At 35.5% G+C, this 20,645-nt stretch overlaps 1 protein-coding gene across 2 annotated transcripts in view; it reads left to right on the top strand.

The window, feature by feature from the left end:
• Positions 1-20,645, top strand: part of LRP1B (LDL receptor related protein 1B) — a 1,593,459-nt gene that overhangs the window by 1,345,182 nt on the left and 227,632 nt on the right. For both annotated transcript variants that reach the window (XM_032479383.1, XM_032479382.1), the window contains exons 47-52: positions 1,265-1,384; positions 9,132-9,245; positions 9,490-9,639; positions 12,111-12,233; positions 13,928-14,047; positions 18,608-18,736. In XM_032479383.1, coding sequence (XP_032335274.1) covers positions 1,265-1,384; positions 9,132-9,245; positions 9,490-9,639; positions 12,111-12,233; positions 13,928-14,047; positions 18,608-18,736 — 756 coding nt within the window. The remainder of the gene's footprint in view (positions 1-1,264; positions 1,385-9,131; positions 9,246-9,489; positions 9,640-12,110; positions 12,234-13,927; positions 14,048-18,607; positions 18,737-20,645) is intronic.

Below are 20,645 nucleotides of genomic sequence, written 5' to 3'. Positions count from 1 at the left end.
AACATGACCTCAGTTAAAGTGATAAGTCAAATGTGATGTGTCCATAATTGATACGTAACTAAAATCTTAGGAAATTTACCCCAAATGACATATTTGCTTGAATGAATGACTATATCCTGTACACTATAAAAATATTAAAGCATACAAAATGTGATGATAGTCAGCTTACAAATTCACATTATTATGAATTGGCTTGAGAATATATTTCATATTACTTGTATCTTCTTAGAAGACCGATAATATGCGTGTGAAAAGGGGTTCACAAACTTTTTCTATAAAGGATCAGCTAGTATTTTAGGTTTTGTGGACCATATGTGCTATCACATATCCTCTCTATTTTTTTTTTTTACAATCTTTTAGAAATATAAAAATCATTCTTAGTTCCAGAGCCATATAAAAACAGCCTCATAGGCTGCATTTGGCCTGTGGGCTGTAGTTTGACAATCTCAGGTATAGATTCCAGGTTTTAAACTTTTATTCCCAAAGCTACTACTATGTGACTAGTGTGAGCAAGGGTACTTACTTGTCTATATTTTAGTTTCTCACTACAAAACAAACCTAGCTGGAGTGGTGGTTGAGAGCGTTAAGTAAACAAATGTGTGTTTATTACAATGCTCAATGTAGAGCCTGGCACAAAATTGGATTTCAGTAAATGACAGCTATTATTATTGTGAGTGGTACCTTCTGCCCCAAATCAGGAAATGTCAGGAGACTCTCATTAGGGAAAGTAGAATTCAGAAGATAATTGTTCTTCTGCTTAGAAAACTATGGTAGACATTTTTAGATAATTTTAAAGAGAAATTTACAGATAAATAGGTGACTCTTGGATTCATTGATCCAGGAATACATGTTTTGACACTTTTTTTTCTTGTTATAAAATCCTTGTAGGATGCAGAGGAGATGGGAAATCGAGGTTGAGGAGTCTTTACTACTTTTGAGGTGGAGATTCATTTCTTCAGAATTAAATATGTGATACATGTTTATTTCTGTGCTGCCCTGCCGAAATGCCAAAAACAATAATGTGGGTGTAATTTGATGAGATCTCCAAGTATGAATCACTGAAATTAAAGCAGTCAAAAAGGCTTTTTACTGAATGAGCTACTTGACAACACATAGATGTTCTAATCCAGAGCTTTGGCCACAGAGCACTTGTTCTGTAGATCCACAATCCAGTTATTGCGAATGAGATCTCATCTGTCATCTTCTTTTTGTAAAAATATTTCTATAAGACCTCCAAGTAGGTGTTTTCACTTTTCTATGTAAGAAAATAGAAGCTGTCGAAGAGGTTTCAAGCCCTGCTACAACCGTCGCTGTGTTCCTCACGGCAAGTTATGTGATGGTGAGAACGACTGCGGAGACAGCTCTGATGAATTAGACTGCAAAGGTAAACACGTGTTGTGTCAGCCAAGGGATAGAATTATGCTGTTTCCCAAATGGTCCCAAAGTGTGTTCCTGAGAGCACTAGGGTTTCACCCTTTTGATACACAACACCTACTAACATCTGTGGACCATGCTTTGGTAAATACTGTTGGAGGACGGTTACTAGAGTCAAATGAAAATTATAAGTGTATTCTCTATTTCTGGTTTCTATTTCTTTGCTCACTTTAAAATTCACGTCATTTCTTACCTGTTCAGTTCAACCTCCCTGTTTATGGGGCATTTCTAGTAGAATGTGTCATATTGAATTTTACTGTTCCAAAATGTTCCCCTTCATTCTGTAATTCTCTCTCCTACATATGATCTCCTCATTTTCCTACTTATTAGACAGGAAACCTTAGTACTGTCCTTAATTCCTCCTTCCATCGTGTTTTATCACCCACGTGTTCAATCATCAACAAATCTTCCAATTCTTTGAAATATACTCCCTTTCAATCTACTTTGAGCCTGAATTAAGAGTAGCCCTTTAATTGGTCTCCCTGTTTCTACTCTTTCCAATAAACCTGAATTTTCAGTCATGCTAACACTCTGTAACATTTTACCACAGCGACTACTGGGTCAGCTCAGCACCAGACTACCTGAGATAGAACGCCAGCCCCAGTACTAACTGTGTGACTTTGGATAAGGTACTTAATGTTCTGCGCCTCAGTTTCTTAAACTATAAGAAAAGAGGCAAGAGTTAAATAAGTATGTCAATATTAGTAAATGCTATGTAAGCATTTACTTTTTAAAAACACTTCCCTGATAAAAAATCACTAATGGAGACCTGAGGTTTGCAGAATAAGTGGTAAGTTTTTAGTCTAATATTTAAGGCTCCTAAAATCTGGACCCAAAAGATCTTTCCAAACCAATTTCCATTTAAAAATCTTTCCATGCATTGAACACACCTTACTGAGTAAAATTCATTAAAGACAAAGACATAAGATTTCTGTCATGTGCTTGCCCTCAGGGAAGTTTAAATTCTAAGTGAAAGACAGTCATTTAAACACATGGTGATGGATATAAGGTACTACAATTGCACTATTAAGAGCTTTTTTTTTTTTTTTTTTTTTCGGCTTAGAAGTATCCTGAAAAGTTTCGTGGACTGGATTCAATTTAAGCTAGGTCTTAAAGTATGAATAAGGTGAAATGATCAAAACAGAAGAGAATTCCAAGTAGAAGGACCAAAAATTGAAAACTGCAAGTAATTTGTGATGGTTGGAGCCAGATTGCATACTGGAAGTGGTGAAAAGAAATGAGGCAGGTTAGAGGAAGGAACTAGGACATGAAGGGGTTTTTTTGCTGCCATGTTAAGGAGCATGAATTTTATCTTATAGTCACCAGAAAGTGAAAAAAAAACCCATGATTTTTAGAATGAAAACTGTAATACTTAGATCAGAAGGACAAAACAGGAGACTATTACAGCAGCTAAAGCTAAGAATAAAGAGAAGAGGGACAGATACCGCAGCATTTTAAAAGGTAGCATAGCAGGTCTTCTGGGTAATAAACACAGAGGAAGCATGGGAATAGAGATGTGTGTGTGTGTTTTCCTGCTTTTAAAATATTATTTGTTTTCATTAATTTTTTTTTAAATTGTTGCAGGGGGAAGGTAATTAAGTGTATTTATTTATATATTTGATTTTTCAAATGGAGATACTGGGGATTGAACCCAGGACCGTGTGCATGCTAAGTATGCACTCTACCATTTGCGCTATACCCTCCCCCCTAAAATATTATTAGTTTTCATTAATTTTTAAATTTATTTTTGTGTGCCTTTTGTTCATGTGAGATGGGGATAAGATAATGAGAATAGTCCACATTCTGAGGTTGGAGCACCTGTAGACCTTCAGAGGGAACTGTTGGAAAGATATATAGACAAATATAGATCTGGAGCTCAGGCAGTAGATTTAGACCAGAAGAACTGGTTTTGGACTTCTTCATAAGACAAAGCTCAAAGGATGGACAGAGTAGTAGCCATTTTAGGGGAATGCATCAGAATGACATGTAATTAAAAAATAAAGACGTGAATATAAAAGGAAAATTAGACCATGGGATTAATAAAAAGATCTTCATAATAAATTATTTTTCAAGAAAAGATAAGTTAGCATTGTAAAGTGTTGCAGAGAAGGCGGGAGGGCAGGCATAGACTGGAGTGTCCATTGTGATTGGCAAACAGAAGATAATCTCTTGGTTACCTTCAAGAGAGTCGGTTCAGTGGAATGGAAAGGAAAAGTCAGATCACATTAGATGAAAACAGAATATGAATGGTGAAAGAGTAAACACAGTTAATGCAGATTATTTTTTTAAATAACGGTAAAGGAAGTATGTGTGAAGTACGGCTGTAACGAGAAGGCTAAAAAAGGTGAGGAAGAGGGCAGAATGTGTAGGAATTATTCTGCAGCTGGAATAGGATTAAGTTACTCTGTCGTCTTAGACTCTTTGACCTTGGCCAAACACTTGAATAGCTCACCATCTAAAGTTGACACTGCAGTTTAGGAAGAGCCAAGTACATGTGCAAATTATTCAACTATTATTTCATATTATCTATAAAAGATTAGAAATGATAAAAATGTAGTAAGAAACTGGGAGTAAGTGGAGTGAAATGGATAAGCATCCAGGAAGCTGGAAGGAGACCAAAAAATGGGTGTGCTCTATCAGTTATTTGCAAGCAGGAAAGGAGAATATATTGGAGACATTAAGCCAGGATAAAAGTAAAATATCAAGGTGGAATGTGAAGGAACTGTATAATAAATACAGAAAGTAGATTTTGAAACAAAATTCATAAAAGGAACCATGGCAAATTAGTAAGTTACTGTGGGTTTTCTTAGAAAATAATTTTTCTTTGAAAAGGAGGAAATAAATTAGTGTGTTTGGGTTTATGAAATATAGTACCTAGTACATGGTAGGTGTTTATTAAATTCTTATGTGGCTGAGTGAAGCAGTAAGTCTTCCAGAAATATAGAAATACAGGTTTTTTCTGCCTAATGATATCAGTATCAGCTACTAAAAAACAGTAAGAATAACTCAAAATGTTATTTCCCCTTTTCAAATCTAAACCCTTGATTTCTGTGTTATAAACATCTCAACCATATACTTGGGATCAGAACTACTGCATTTGAGAATCAAGTTTTTGTCCATACTTTTGTGACAATAATAGTGTAAAAATTATGACAATTGGATATCTAAAGAAACAATGACAACAAAACCTTGTGCCTTGAAGTTCTTCCTGTATAATGTAGGACATTTGAAACTACAAATGCTTATGGAAACTCAGCATAAATTATATTGTGTATTTAAAAATTTATATAAATGGACTAGCTCCTTTAGGATAAACAAATGTGTAGCTTTTTCGGTGGAAGATTACTTATTATAGTTGCATCTTTTAGATTTGATTTCTCTCTCATATTATATTTGTTCACATGGTATCCTTCTAGGGCACCTTTCATGCCATAGGGTAAAGACTTACCTGGGTCCTTTTTCCATAAGCCAGGTTCTTATAAAGCATTCATTCAGACGTGTATCCATCAAACCCATGGACGCTTACAGCACCTAAAAGATAAATGAAAGACAAGGAACATGTAGGGGCTCAGAAAGAGTGCAAAAAGAGTTCTTTCTCCAAGCCTTGTCTCCTAGTCATTGCTTCTCTGTTGCTTTCGTCAGTGCAACGTGGGGATGCAGCGCTTCGTTATACACACACGTGCGCACACGCGTGCGCGCGTGCACACACACACACGTTAAATAAATAAATAAATAATAAATAAATAAATAAATAAATAAATAAATAAACAAACAAACAAACAAACACACAAAAACCACATACTACTTTTTAGTGTAAATAAAGTAAAATACAACAAAATTTAAATCACTACAATAAAAAATGTCAGTAAATACAGAGATTTTGATAGACTATGGAGAGTACAACGGCAGCGTCTGTAAATTATTTGAAATACTGTTACACTTTTGTTTGTTTAAGTTAGACGTTAACAGTAGTTAACATTACTATGTTTCCATTCCACAAGGCGGTGAATGTATTTACAGAGTGGAAATGCATATTTGAAGGAGGTATTTTTGGTTTCTTCTCCTTTGGAAGCAAAGCAAAACCCCAAATCCTCATTAATCTTTCACCACTACCCCTTTGTAGCTATCCCTTTCGCGACTGAGAGCTTCAGACATCAAGCTGTCTGCTGGGGATCTGAGGAGATGTTCAGAAAGTTTGTCATTCTGTATTTCTCTTCTGGTTGTGTCAGAGTTTGAGTGAAGAGATTTGTGGGGAGTGCGTGATCCTCTTCCTTTTCTCCCTGTTGAGATAAATATACTCCCTTTGAGAAGTACATGAACACCCTTGGGCCACCTGAATGCCTTCAGGTGGACTGGAGAGCTAAGTACTTTTGAGGTGACCTAAAGGAGAGGAAACTGGTGTTGGTTTTTTTTACCAGATTCATAGCAAAACTTTGAAGATTCGACAAACAACAAGCTAAAGGCAAAAAAAAAAAAAAAAAAGCTTGCCTGGGCAGGAAATCATCATTCCTTCTGGGTTTGCATACCCTAGAGCCTAAGCAGTAAATTAAATAAAAGATGTGGTTTGAAGGTAAACAGAAAAGATATGACAGCAAATTTAATATAGTTTTTCCTTGTCAGCTTCCCTTTGCTACAGGCTGGGTAGGGGAATTGGAAAAGAACACACTGACTTAGGTTATTTATAAGAAACTTCGTAAGAACTACAGAAAGACTAATCGATTTTAGATGTTTCCTATCTCATTAAATATTTTAACTGACATAGAGAAGCAGAAGCAGATGAAATAGGACAGTTAAAGTATATGAAGGAAAGAACGGTTTTCCTTTCCCTCTTTCTACTACTTGTGATCCACAACCCTGTCAGATCTTCCTTTGTGTCTCATTGCTATTCCCAGTGTGGCTGGCATACATTTGCACTCACTTTTTGTAGACTTTTTCTTTCGGACTATCTGAAGGGAAAAGTCTAGTATTTTTCTCTTGGTTTGCCTTTATTTGGACTACATTATTTTCTCTTCTCCTTTTTTCAGGACTTTTAGCCTGAAGAAAAATTGTCAGAAAGCTTTCATATTAACTTGACAAATTAGAGATACTGTCATCTTTCTCCCTCAAGAATCACCCTGAGGGTGAAAGAAATGTTGATACTTGATTGACCAAAACAACATGAGAAAGGAATATAGTTGAGGGAACAGGAGAGGAAGAGGTTCTGGCAGAAGCAGCGTTTGCTTATACATATTAAGTGACGTTCTCTGTATCCCCAGGGATTTCTCCCATCCCAGGACTCTCCTTCCTTGTCGGCAAATGCTGGAGATGTTAATCCCCACAACCACCTTGCTCCTGTTGTTTGCGGAATTGTGTAGCCACATAATATGTCCAGTTTCATGGTCACTTTTCACCCTACTTAACCCTCTGGTGGTTCCCAAACTCTTTCTCAAGTCATAGAATCTGTGGAGATAAGATTAATTCCCGTTTGCACAGCTCACACACTTTGACAGGCTGTCCTGCCCTCCTCACCAAAATTGACTAGCTCTCTTTTTGATTGGAAAGATGAGAGAAAGAAATGGGAGAAAAAATATTTCACCCTCTCACTAGTTCTCCTGACCCTCTCCTTCATTTTCCCCCCATGCCTTTCTCTTAAATACTATTTTCTAACCACTCTTCTCAACTTAAAAGTTAGTTTCCTTTCATTTAGAGTTCCTTTCTTTCTTTTTTCTTTTTTTCCTCTTCCTAGAATTCCATCCAAGACTGTGTTCTACCAGTTCCACATTTCCACTCTTCTCATAAGCCATGCTTTACTCTTACTTCCACCTGAGAGCCTCCAATACTGTATTTGAAACTCCATTACTGTCAAATCCCTGAATCTCCAGTCCTCTTAAGATGCCATCTCCATGTCATAATTTGCCTCTTCACTCTGTCTGCCACCAGTACCTACTCAAATGGACTCCCTGCCACATACACAGAAGATTCTCCGTGGAAGTTGGAGGGAGGTGGAGATGGTGGGATGGGTTGGGATTGTTCCATTGGGATCTTTCTGGCATCCTGAACTCTAAGTGCAAGTATTAGATGAAACTTCAAGTGCATTATGAGATAAATCTTAATAGACTACTTCAGGAATATTACCACTATCTAGAATATTCTTTCACAGAGAAATGAATTTTGTCTTCTAAATAAAGGGATTGTAAGGAGCCTTTTGGAACACAACCTCTTAACAGGAGACTCCTGATGGACAGCAGGGTCAGAAACAAAATGTATATGCTGCTCATGGTTATTTTCTATGTTACATGTTCCATTTATTGTTTCCATTGAAAAATACTGAATGTGAAATGTAATAGAAAGGACTATGGAAGAAACTTTACCTTTTTAGACATAAAAGAAAAATGTCTGTTTTTTTCCTGTTTGAAACAGTGTATTTGTTTCTACTCATAATAGCATTATCTGTTTCACATGATAAGATGTTATTTTTAATGACGGAAACAGGGAAGCAATTATAATTGCAAATTGTAAATAAAACATTTATTCTAATCATCATTTAAACACAAAGAAGGATACAATTGCAAGATACAATTAAATATAATAAAAGCAGTGCATTATGAAATACAAATGACATACACACCCTTGAGTAAAATTTGCATAAAGATAGCATTTTAACCATTTACAATTGATATAATTTATATTTATAATTAAATAGGCTCTTTGAAATATCAACACTAGTAAAAGTGGCATAATCAAAAAGCCCTTCAGGTTGTACATTAACATAATCAACCTGTGGAAATTTGAATTTGGAATAAAAATCTCACCTAAGTTAATCAAACACACAAAGCATGCCATGCACCTGTTCACAACATATTGCTGGAAACCATTATATGGTAATGAATGTGTAAGCAAAGTAAAAAGGAATGTATGATTAAGAATAGGCTATTTTTTACAAAGTATATATAATGACAGTCACATATTGAAACTGATTTTCATCTAAGCATAGCAGGGAATTGGAAAGCCATACTTTCCAACAACAGAGACAAGTCATATGACATTTACAGGTTTCTTGGCAGGAGGCATCCATATTTCCTATGCCAAATGTTAGTGGTATGGCCATGTAAAGGAGGGTAACATAGCATGATGATTTTCTAGCAATGCTGAACTGTTATTCCCTCTTAGAGTAATAAGGCAAGTGCTTCCAGTGGTTTCTCCCTTTCAGTCTCTGTCACTGTCTTTCTGTCTGTCTGTCTCTTTTTATCATAGTGGGGAATGTTCCACCCCTTCTTAGCAAACAAATTGGGATTTCTCTGTACACAGGCACTTGCTTAGCATCATAACTTTGTATGTTTGAAGCTGGAAGGAAAGAGAATTTTCAGCAAAATTTAATTTTTTTCTTTGGTAGCTTAGTGCTGGACTGGTATTATGAAAAACAAAGCACATCCTTGCTTTCTGGAGCTTACAATTTAATGGGGGCGGGAGATACATAAAAAGGCAATTGCAATGCAGAATTATAAGTACCACAACATAGGAAAGAACCATGTGACAGAGGGAGATGTATGAAGCATCTAACCCAAGCTTGAGGGTGAAGGCCACAGGTCAAGTTTGACTTCCCTGAGTTAATAAAACAAAACCAAACAAAATTATAAGAATTAAAGTACTCAAAATGGTAAAGTAGGAAGTCATTTTCTGTCTCATCTGTCCATTTATTTATTTACCTGTTTGTCTAGTTTCAACCTGTGCCGCCGTTGAGTTCCGCTGTGCAGATGGGACGTGCATTCCAAGATCAGCACGATGCAACCAGAACATAGACTGTGCGGATGCTTCAGATGAAAAGAACTGCAGTAAGATATTCCATTACCTTTTGTTTGTTCACGCCTGTGCACCTTTGGCATCACATTGAACAGTGTCCAACTCTTCACTGAACCTTGTCCAGAGCTGACATGTAATTAACCCCTGGTGTGTAGGATAATTGCATATTTACTTCTTCAAATGAGGTTAACTTTTCTTGTTTCTATGACCTACATAGAAGGCTCATAATCTTTGCAGATGAGGTGGTTTTTCATTTTTCTGTTTACCTCCTTATAGATAATACAGACTGTACATATTTCTATAAACTTGGAGTGAAAACCACAGGGTTCATAAGATGTAACTCTACCTCACTGTGTGTTCTGCCAACCTGGATATGTGATGGATCTAACGACTGTGGAGACTATTCAGATGAATTAAAATGCCCAGGTAATGCTAAAAAGAAAAATGATCTTTGCCTGGAAGACTTCAGGGCTGGTTTTATAGAATAAACTTACTAACTTATTAATTTTTATTTATTCCTGATACTCAGTGACTAAAATTAAAACGTAAATATTGTAGACTAAATTAAAAAACAATCATCCTGTTCTAAACATGTCACTTGATATTTTGTAGTGAGTTACAAAATGATACTTGAGAAATCTGTTCTGCATTTGGATCAGTTTCCTTTTTCATGTTCAGTTCATCGTTCATCCTTTTAAAGTTGGTGATTAAGTCTTAACATGTGTGATCTATGAAGTTTTTACAGAATTAGTGCACACTGAGAGAAAACTACCCATAGACTGAAGGCAGGGAGACTGTTTCTTACCACTGGCTTTATTTATGTTATGCGGCTTGTATTGTCATAAGTCAGGCTGTTTGATGCAGTTTGCACAATCCTTTGGCACAGTAGTGTGGGCAGTAACAATTACTGGATCCTGGTCAGACTGGCATATTTGTATCTGACTATTAGCCATCTTTTCTACACAAGCACTGAAAAGTGTCATCTTCTTTCTCAGGAGAATGTCTTCCATGAGAAGGTCATGACCCTGTTTCTTTTAACTATTTGAGGAAACAAGCTTAAAAATATATAATAATACCAGAAAGAAAGCTGTTAAATTGCTATAGCTTGAAGTCGATATGCTATGTAAGACACTATTACATGTGTCTTAAACTGCTGTTTCCCTCTCCTGACCCTGTTACTACGCTCACTTTTTCCATGGTTAGTTGACATGTAGTAATTCTCTGAAATATTTTAATAAATCATATTTGTGGGTATTCCATCCACCAGTGTACACCCACACACTTACCCCCCACACACACACATACACAGAGGATCTACTATAAAGAATTGATATTCTTAATGGTACATAATTTATCAATTAATTGGGCAATAGCAGATTCTTTTTTTTTTTTTTCTCCTGCTCATCACCATGTAAAACTCTGATATTCCTTCTGGGTGTGAGAAGTCTTGTTGTATCCTGGGAGGAACTGGAAAACGTCTCTGGAGGCACTTAGCTATGACTCACTGCAACTCTTCCACATCTTTTTTTTTTAAACTTTAGTCTTCATTATATAAAACATTAAACTAATTTAGAAACATTGTTTTAGACTCATGAAAACTGCGTGTTTAGATTCTTATTCCAGTGTTTTTTCTACAACAATTCTTCGTCTCATTTAGGCTGTAATTAATTTTTTAATTATTTTGCACGTGGCATAAACAGATGTTCATTAAACTTATAAATATACTTTTTAGTTTTTCTGTCATTTATGTATTTCTAGGATTAATAAGTTATTTTGAAGTTAACTTTCAACATTAATAGAGAATTGTGATTACATTGGGGAAGAAGGAGAGGGGCATTCGTGTAGACGTATGAAACAGGTGGACAGACAGGCAGGAAGCCAGTAAAAGTTCAGTCTAAATATCTTAGGTTGTGTCTGGGCAATATCCTAAGAAAAAGTAAGACATACAGCACAATCAAGACTTTTGGGGTTAATGGTGAATTCCCTCATAAAGTAATTTTCACCTGTAATTAGATCTACAAAGTTGGCATTTAAAAAATACAATGGAGGTGATTTGTGTTATCTTAAAATAGTTATAATGCATCACTCTAATGTGATTGACGTGTGTACTCTTAGATTTACCTGCTGATTGACTGTGAGCCAGTCACCCTAAGTCTATGTACACCTAAATGTGTGAGGGGACTAATGATACCCAATAAAGAGAAAAATCTAGTATTTTGTATGTACTCTTGGAGGTTATAATAACTCTCTACAATCTATAAAATATGTAGTGCAAAATAATTTTATATACAGATACTTTTTATTCTCATGATATTTTTGTAAGATGTATAGTGATTTTAGAGATTCTATTGCAACTTGTTTTTCTTCCTTAAAATAGAAACTACCTAAATTTTGTGAAAGCATACGTACTCACCAAGTGGAACACCAAGTTTACCCTTTCTGAGCAGAGATCTACTAGTGATTTTATAGTGTCATTTAGTTTTATGGGTATGGAATTAACAATATTTTTCACCTGAAATGACTCTTTGGCCTTAGGCTTACTCATTTTATTAGTCATCTCAGTTGTTTTATTTTATTTTTATTAACTAAACTCCACATTATTTGGATTTAAATAGTTTTTCTATTAGTACCATCTTTCTGATCCAGGAGCCAATCCTAGATTGGAATTTGGTAATCATGTCTCCCTGGTCTCTTCTGGTCTGTGCTAGTTTTTAGTTTTTCCTTGATTTTCATGTCCTGGACATTCTGTAAAGAACAACTCAACTCTTTTGTGTTTAACTTTTCTTGTTATTATCTCTTCCAGTTCTAGGAGTATTACTGTTTTGTTATTTAGCTATATTGCAGAAGTCTAAGATTAATTTAAATTATTTGACATTGTATTCTATATTTTGTCACAGTTCAAAACAAACACAAATGTGAGGAAAATTATTTTGGTTGTCCTAGTGGAAGATGCATTCTGAATACCTGGATATGTGATGGTCAGAAAGATTGTGAGGATGGACTTGATGAATTCCACTGTGGTGAGACATTATATCCGGCTTTACTTTTATAAACCATATTATTATTTATATGCTGATATTATCGCACCTAGGGATTTTATACGAAATATTGCTAATTGATTTTAACATCATTTTTCATGTCTATTAAATAACATAGAATGGCAAAAATTAAAATAGAACAGAAGAAGTTGTAACGGAGAATAGCAATCTCCTGTACAGCCTTTTCTCTGTTTTTGTTAGTGGTTACTTCCTTCAATCTAAATAATATACCTTCATTGCCTGACTTATTAACTTTAGATGCTAATATATTTACTTTCTGCTCTGAAAAATAAGGATTTAGCTCACACAGCCCCTTACACTCTCCCTACCTGTTACTGACTGTTGTATTATTATCTGAAATATACATACTAACTACATGTATAGCTTTAAATAATATACTTAAATTTGCATTTCTTCAAACTCTTCATCCATCACCACCCACCTCCTAATTTATGTGTGTACATTTCATTTCACTTGGCAAGGTAAGAAAGCATTTTTAAAATTCATTTTATAAAACATATGGATTTTGTGATTTCAAGGCCAAAAAATATATATATTCACTATTATCATTTAACGTAAATAGTATACACTGGTGAATAGACAACAGTAGAAAAAAAAGATTAAAAATGGATTGTCTATGAAATGTCAAACTCCTCAAAAACTAAATGTCATCATGAAGTATGAAGGTGCATTTTGTTTGATTAAAATGCTATATATCATTACATTAGAGCCAGATTCTGAACAAGATTAGCAGAGAACTTAACAAATATTTTCTGTTGATTTTTATGGTTGTATCTTCTTTAATTTTATTTTTTCCAGGCTTCAGTTTTTTCTCAGTGCTTCTCTTTTTACATGTCATCTCAGTAAATATTTTAAATAAAGATGCGTTTTTAAATAGTTTATAAGATCAAAATCAAATTTTTATTTTTATAGTAGTTTTTTTTTAACACAGTAATTACTAAGATTTTATTTTTTGGTTGTTTGCTGATGATAAACATGCTAAGAGGGGAGGACTATCACAAACTTTGGAAATAAATGGAGTGCATTATTATAAATGCATAATTTGCTAACAAAATACCAGCCAGCCTGCCAATGAATTTGAATGTTAAGTGTTCCCAAGGGAGAGAAACAAAAACATCAAACTGTCAAGTATGTATAGGTACGAAACTGGTGGCTTGTCGTCAACCTAAAACCCCCTTAGTCACCTCATCTTTAAAATCAAATGTATGTGGTGGTGAGTTCAACATATTTGACCTTGCCTAGGGTATAATTTTTTTTTCACTTATTCAAAAGTAGGTTAAAAATTAGAAATAACTACCTCATGTGTGGAATATTTATTTTATATCTGTATACCATATGTTTTTAAAAAATGACAAGCAAATGCCAAAGGAATATATTTAGGAAGAGTGAAGAGCTTAGTGACTAGTTCAGAGTCAAACACTGTGCGATTATGTTGAAGGAACGATGTTGTTATCACCTGGATAACTCAAGCAAGCTGCTGTCAAAATTTTATAAAATTTTAAAGAGGAATTTTGCTTGTTTTATTTTGGGATGGTGGGTTTTAGCAAAGAAAAAGAACTTTCTCACTGTCATCACCATCTTTCCTAAGATGGTCTTAAATGATTTATTTTTTTTCTCTTCTGCACCTAAAACAAGCATTCTTGTTTGTTTTCTAGATTCTTCTTGTTCTTGGAACCAATTTGCCTGTTCGGCCCAAAAATGTATATCTAAACACTGGATTTGTGATGGAGAGGACGATTGTGGAGATGGATTAGATGAAAGCGATAGCATTTGTGGTGAGCTGTTTCTTTTCGGTTCTCATTCAATTTTTAGGTGTGTGATACTTACGCTCTGCCATTAGAGCACACAGAAAAAACTGTTTTCTACCTTGTTAAACTAAAGTTTAATATGTACATACATTTCAATGTAACTATTATTATTTTCACGACAACCTATTAGTCCTCTGTTTATATATACATGTATACATATATATGTACACATATATATACTTGTTATTATAGTTTTAGGATTTTTTTCCTGAATGTTAACACAGTGAATCTATTAGCAAGTTGTATTTCTCGTCTTCAGTGACTTCTTTCGAATAGATCTCAATGATTGAGATTACTGGGATCAAATGATTGAACATTTTTTCATTGCTCTTGATAAGTCTCGCTAAGTTGACCCCCAATTGTGTTATACTGATTTAAATTGCCATAAGCCACACATGTTGTGTGTGTGCACGTGTGTGTATGTGTGTATTGTAGTGATCTTTATTAGTGAATTGTTTTAAATGGGAAGTAAGGAAGGAGGCTATTGTATATGACTTTAAAATGTACATTAAAATTCAGCTTTATAGGGTTAGAGGTATAGTGTCAAATGTCTATATTTACAACCATATGTCTACTACAAAGCCAATGTAATTGCTTTTAATTAATTACAGAATATAACAAATCATTTAAATTGGATGATTAAATGAAGTTTTAAGAGATAGAAGGAAACAACCTAATCACTCTAAATGTGTTATTATTGACCAAGCATTCTGTTTTATTTATATGTCTGTCTGTCTTTTTATTTATCTATCTGATGTTTCCACATGTGTGTTTGTACCTATAGCTCTAGATTGTCTACTCATTATATCAGCCCAGTTTCATAGCTGTTATCCTTATTTTAGAGAGAAAAGGACCTGAGTCATAGAATCAGGTTCACATATAAGGTTAAGCATATTTAACACCTTTTAAAAATGTTCAGGAGTTGTGGCTTGCAATTTAGGCCACTATCATGGAAACAGGTAAATAAGATTTATAATGTTCATACTAAACCGAAGTTCTCCATAAATAATATAAAATTGGAGATAGCCTCAGAAAGCAGGCAATTTATTTTCCTATATTAAGCCATCTGAAAACTATGTTTTATTTACACAGCTGAAACCATGTCATTATACCACAGATAAAGATAGAAAGATTGCTATCAGAAAGCTCTAGAAAGAAAAAGAAATCAGTAATTAATTAGGTGACTGGCCAGTCTATTTTAACTAATTTTCTTCTCTTTGCTTGTAAATATTTACTGAATTTTAACCAAAGGATTACCTACTTATAGCGGGTCGAGCATGTTTTCAATCTCTAAAAGCATCTTGGTTTTGACCCTTTGTTTAATTCTACACTAAGTGGCTCCACTGATACGGCTATTCTTTTTGAGTGGACACGGTATAACAGAAGTGGTAATGTCTCTGAAGTCCCAGAAGTTGAATTCTCTCGCATGTGCATTTTCCAACTATGTGGTCATGAGCAGGTCCATTTTATTCCTTGTTCCTCAAATTCCTTACCTTTTAAGTGGGCACAAAACATCTACTTTATGGAATTATTATGATCATCTAACATGGCCAATGTGTACTATATAAATGAATTTACTCTCATTCTTTTTTGTTTTGTTTCTCCTGTTCTCTTCCCTTATTTTCCAGACTGTCATTGTTATGCAAATGTCTATCAGTATCCTGATGAATTTTTTTTAAAAGGTTTTAATGGTAATGGGCATGTTTACCTGTCGTCAAAACACCCTAATTAACTTAATCAAGGCTGCAATTTATGTACCGACTACCAAGCTGTTGTCACATAAAAATTACTGCTCTAGACCATCAGTTGATGAACTGAACTTAGTATTTTAGGACTGGAAAGGAACTTTATAAATAATTTATCCCAGTGGTGTTTAGCCTTCAGTGTACAAAGATCCTTCTCAGAGGTTTGTTGAGAATGTAGATTCTTAATTCGCACCTCCAAACATTCCAATGTAGGCTGTAGACATATTTTTTCCTCATAAGTGCATAGTGATTCTGACTTGGGATCTGAAGCTTTAGTTTTGAAAATCATAGTCCAGTTCACGCCCGTCATGTGATAGATGAGGAAGGAAAAAGTCACGGAGGCTAGTAAGTTTGCTTAGGGTCACGCAGTGAATCAGTGATGACAGAGATAGGACCAGAATTCATTGAAATACTTACTAAATTGGATGGTAACTATTACCCATCACATGCAATATCTGAATAGCTACTTAAAGTGGATCTGATAGAATTCCTTCAGTCTGTCTTCCTTCTCCCTTGGGGTTCATTTCCCTGAGGAAGGCAGCATGTCTCCAGACAACAGTGGTGACTATGCAAGGAAGACATGAAATTTTTCTTCGGCCCATTTTCTTTCCAGTCGACCATAATGTTTTGACCAAACTCTTGACACAGAATCTGTGGAACCACCACCAAAGGAGTCAGAAAATTAGCTGCAAAGAGCCTCATGCCATTTTATAGCTTGAGGTATCTTAGTAGTTATATGGTCATGCCCCTCACCCCTCACTTTAGAGTGAAACCCAGACCCTAGTCTTCTGCAAGGTCATATGGATTTAAATTTCTCGGCAGTCATATCAATGCTATATCTATCATGCCTACCTTGGGAATAAGTTGGAGTGACAATAAGAAAGTAGACAAGGAGCTATACATGTCTCAAAACTTCCATAGCAGAGAGAATGCATCTTCTACATCTCTAGCTAAATAACAAAAAACATTATGGAAATTAAAACATTAATTGAGAGTATAATAGTGAATGTGATACTTTATGTTCTTATGGCAAGCTTGAAAAGGTAGATAATAAGGAGGAATAATGGAAAAATAACTTTGTATGAAGAGAATTTCATTATAGAAGGCACCAAAGACATAATAGGTAGCAAGTACATCCATATTTAAATGAAACCAACATTTAATAGATTTCCTTTATAATTTCTTCGAGTAATTGTTATCGTATTCAATCTCATTCTGTTAGCACTGATCCTCAATCAAATAAGTAAATCTGAATTGCCTAGCGGGCTTTTCAACATTCACTTGCTATCCTGTCCTCCAAGTTAAAGGGTATGTCAGGACAGGCGTGTTTATGTTGAAAAAGATCATCAGGGGATTCTATTGTGTCACCCTGCTGTCCCCCGTATTGAAAACGTTGCTTTAAAAAGCATTTACTTTTCATAACAACTCTGTGGCTGAAAAGTAAGATGCTAATTGATAATCCAATTAAAGCAGCTTTAAATGTTTGTAAATAAATGTCTTTCATCAATCTAGGCAGTCATATTTTCTTCCTGGAGGTATGAACATTTTTTTGAATGATTCTTACAAATTGTTTTTAGCATCTATTATGTGGGTAACGTCTGTTCACCAGAAAGTGAAATTAAAGAGAAATTAGATTCGGAGGTCTTACTGATTCACTCAGCAAATATTTTATATATAAAGAAACAAATAAGCCATTCAATAACATCTAACTATACTGGGGGCTAGGGAAATATTGTGAGAAAGAATCATTTTCTAATTTTATATGATGACCCTATGCCTGTATAAGGAGAAGCAAAGAGAAACCACCCATGACCCTTTAAATTTACAATCAAAGTCAATGAACTTTTTTTCCTGTATACATTTGAAAACAACATCATGCAACTAAAAGGACATTTAATCGATAGAGCAAATAAATAAAAAGTGGATTCTGTTTATTAAGTGTGTAAAAGCAAAGAGGACATGCATACACTTATACTTTTTGCTTGTTTTTTATTGAAGTGTAGTCAGTTACAATGTGTCAGTGTCTGGTGTACAGCATAATGTCCTAGTCATGAATATATATACATGTATTCATTTTCATATTCTTTTTCATTTAGGGTTAATACAAGATATTGAATATAGTACTATACAGAAGAAATCTATTTTTTATCTATTTTAATATATAGTGCTTAACATTTGCAAATCTCATACATTTCTACTTTTTAACAAGACAAGGTGGGGAGTAACAATAATGACACTGGCTTAGGAATCAAGAGTTTTGGACTCTTAGCTCAACATGCGACTCCCTATGCAACCTGGGATTTCCTGCAAGCTTTTCAACTTCTCAGAGCCTCAGTTTCCTTTTCTGCGAAATGAGACTAATACTAGTTCTACCTTTTAGGGTGACCATGAGGATTAAATGAGTTAATATGTTAGTGTATATTAAGCAATAAAAATTATTATTCTTATCCTCATAGGTCCCGTCCTTTTCGTATTTTATCTCAGTTTATTCACAATTCTGTAGCATTTCAATGCTTTGCTACATTTTGCAAGGAGAAAATATATATTTTTACAATTTTCTGCTGTGTAGCTTTAAGAAATAGAGTGCTTGCTGTTGGGAAGAAATGCACTGAGAGGAAACTGTCTATAGCAGAAGGATACTTCTTGATGATTCCAAATAACTGTACTTTCTTCCTTGTCAGTGGCTTTCTTCTGCTGCCCTTCTTGTCTATAGGAAATGATAGGCCTTTCCCAGCGCACGTGCTGTGAGGCTCTTAATGGCATTTTTTTCTGTGGGTTTCAGGTGCCGTCACTTGTGCGGCTGATATGTTCAGCTGCCAGGGCTCCCATGCCTGTGTGCCCCGACACTGGCTGTGTGACGGTGAAAGGGACTGTCCAAACGGAAGTGACGAGCTCTCCACAGCAGGCTGCGGTACGAACTCCCTTGGGGCTGTCTGTGAAAGAAAGTTGCTGCCGAGTCCTCAGACCTTTGCTTTTGTAGCGCTCACCGAGTCACCTTTTCCCTCGCTTTCCCAGTCTCTGGACTCTTAGGTAGTGTCGGAATTAATCAGGTGGGATGTTGTCCTCACAGTAGCCCAGCAACCCCTCTGACCGCTTGTTCAGAGCGCTTCCAACGTGCACAGGGGGATTACTATGTTAAAATTGTTTTTGATGTATGAGGATTTACCATTTCATTTCTGAGATAACGCAACTGCGTTTTGTATGTGTGAGTGTGGTCGGTTTGTCACTTTGTCATTGGCATCTCCCCCTGCACCCCACATTCCCCTTGAAGGCTTTTAAAATGCCTGTTGCAGATACTCTGTAAATGGCTGCTGTGACCTAAGTAGCTGCTGACCGGAAGGTCAGTAAACACCTATTAGTCCTGAGGATAGGATATTAACCCTTAGGTCAGCTAAAGATAGTGCGGATGTAGCTGAATGAAGCTGGGGGATCAGATGTACGGCTTTGGAGGCCAGACAATTTGCTAAGTTTCTAACTCTGGGTCACCTCAGGAAATGCTCAGGGAATTACTCAGTAGTAAAAATTAAATTCCTTTGCGTCATCAGGAGAATGAAGAGACTGAATACTTGAAACCTGGTCCCAAGGTCACGTAGGGGATCAGTTGAGCTGAGCAATTTATCAGAAACAGTGCTGTGAACTCTGCTCGTTGAAGTGCAGTCTGCCAGTCATCTCTCCAGTGACCTGTCTTCAGGTCTTTTGTATTTGACGCCATGATGTAATAGTGTATGTATGTGGGTGTGTGTATTTGGGGGACATTTATAGCAGAGAAGGAAAAAGAAAACTTTGAGGCAGGCTTATGTGCACAGACCTCATGCTATTGCAGAATAAATCACTTTGATCTTGAAACTGATAATCTGTGTCTGTAAAGGTCAATGGGGCCACTGAGGGCTACATAATAAAGGATTATGCATCAGTTCAGGGATCCAGATGGTCCCTGTATACTGTTGCTATTGTAGCAAGTAAATGCTCTGGGAGGCATATTAACGCTTTAGAACCACTTGGGTGCGATTAAGTAAATTATGTTAAAATTCAACAAATTGTACTCAAGTGACCTGAGAGCATTAATGCCAAATAAGCCTCCGTTGCTTAATGTTTTAAAGAATAATTCATGTATTAGAATGGGCATAATTCACTTGAGTTATATAAGCTGTCACATAGTTCAAAGTTAGAGTAGAGATTAGTAACTGAGTTTTACTTTGATTATAATGGGCAATTTTTAATGCTGCTCCTATGTGGCTTCCACATTGTTTTTGAAAATACATTTGTGGAAAATACATTATGCTTGATTGAATTCAAATAATTCTTTTTGTTTCACAGCCTCATGTCTCTATTTCAGTCATTACGGACTTGAAAGCAGAGATTTCCTTTCTTCATGTAGTTGGGGGCAGTGGGGAGGTCGGGAGCTCATAGGCATGTAAAAGAATAATTATAATACCTTAAGTGTCAGAATGATGCATAGAAAAGATACTAGGTCATTGCAAAGAAATGTTGTGTTAGAAAGCCTAGAAGTCTCATAGAAGGATTTCAAGGAAAAGTAATAATATTTTCTGACTCATGGAGGATAAAGAGAAGAAAGAGAAGTATTCTAGGTAGAGGAAAGTGCCTATTAAGACATGAAGGGGAGAGACTGGAAGGCATCTAAATTTTTTCAAGTGCCCTTTACATGTCAGTTTTTTTGGTAGGTCTTTTATTTACATTATTGAATTCCCACAGGATCTCAGTGAAGTGCCTTTGGGGATCTGCCAAAAATAATTGTTATATAGATGAGAATTGAAAGAACACCGAGGAATTTATTGAGTACCTAAAATGAGCTGATCTGC

The sequence above is a fragment of the Camelus ferus genome, chromosome 5 (genome assembly GCF_009834535.1).
Source record: "Camelus ferus isolate YT-003-E chromosome 5, BCGSAC_Cfer_1.0, whole genome shotgun sequence".
Taxonomy (NCBI): Eukaryota; Metazoa; Chordata; class Mammalia; order Artiodactyla; family Camelidae; genus Camelus; species Camelus ferus.
This window is presented reverse-complemented; position numbering and strand designations above follow the sequence as displayed.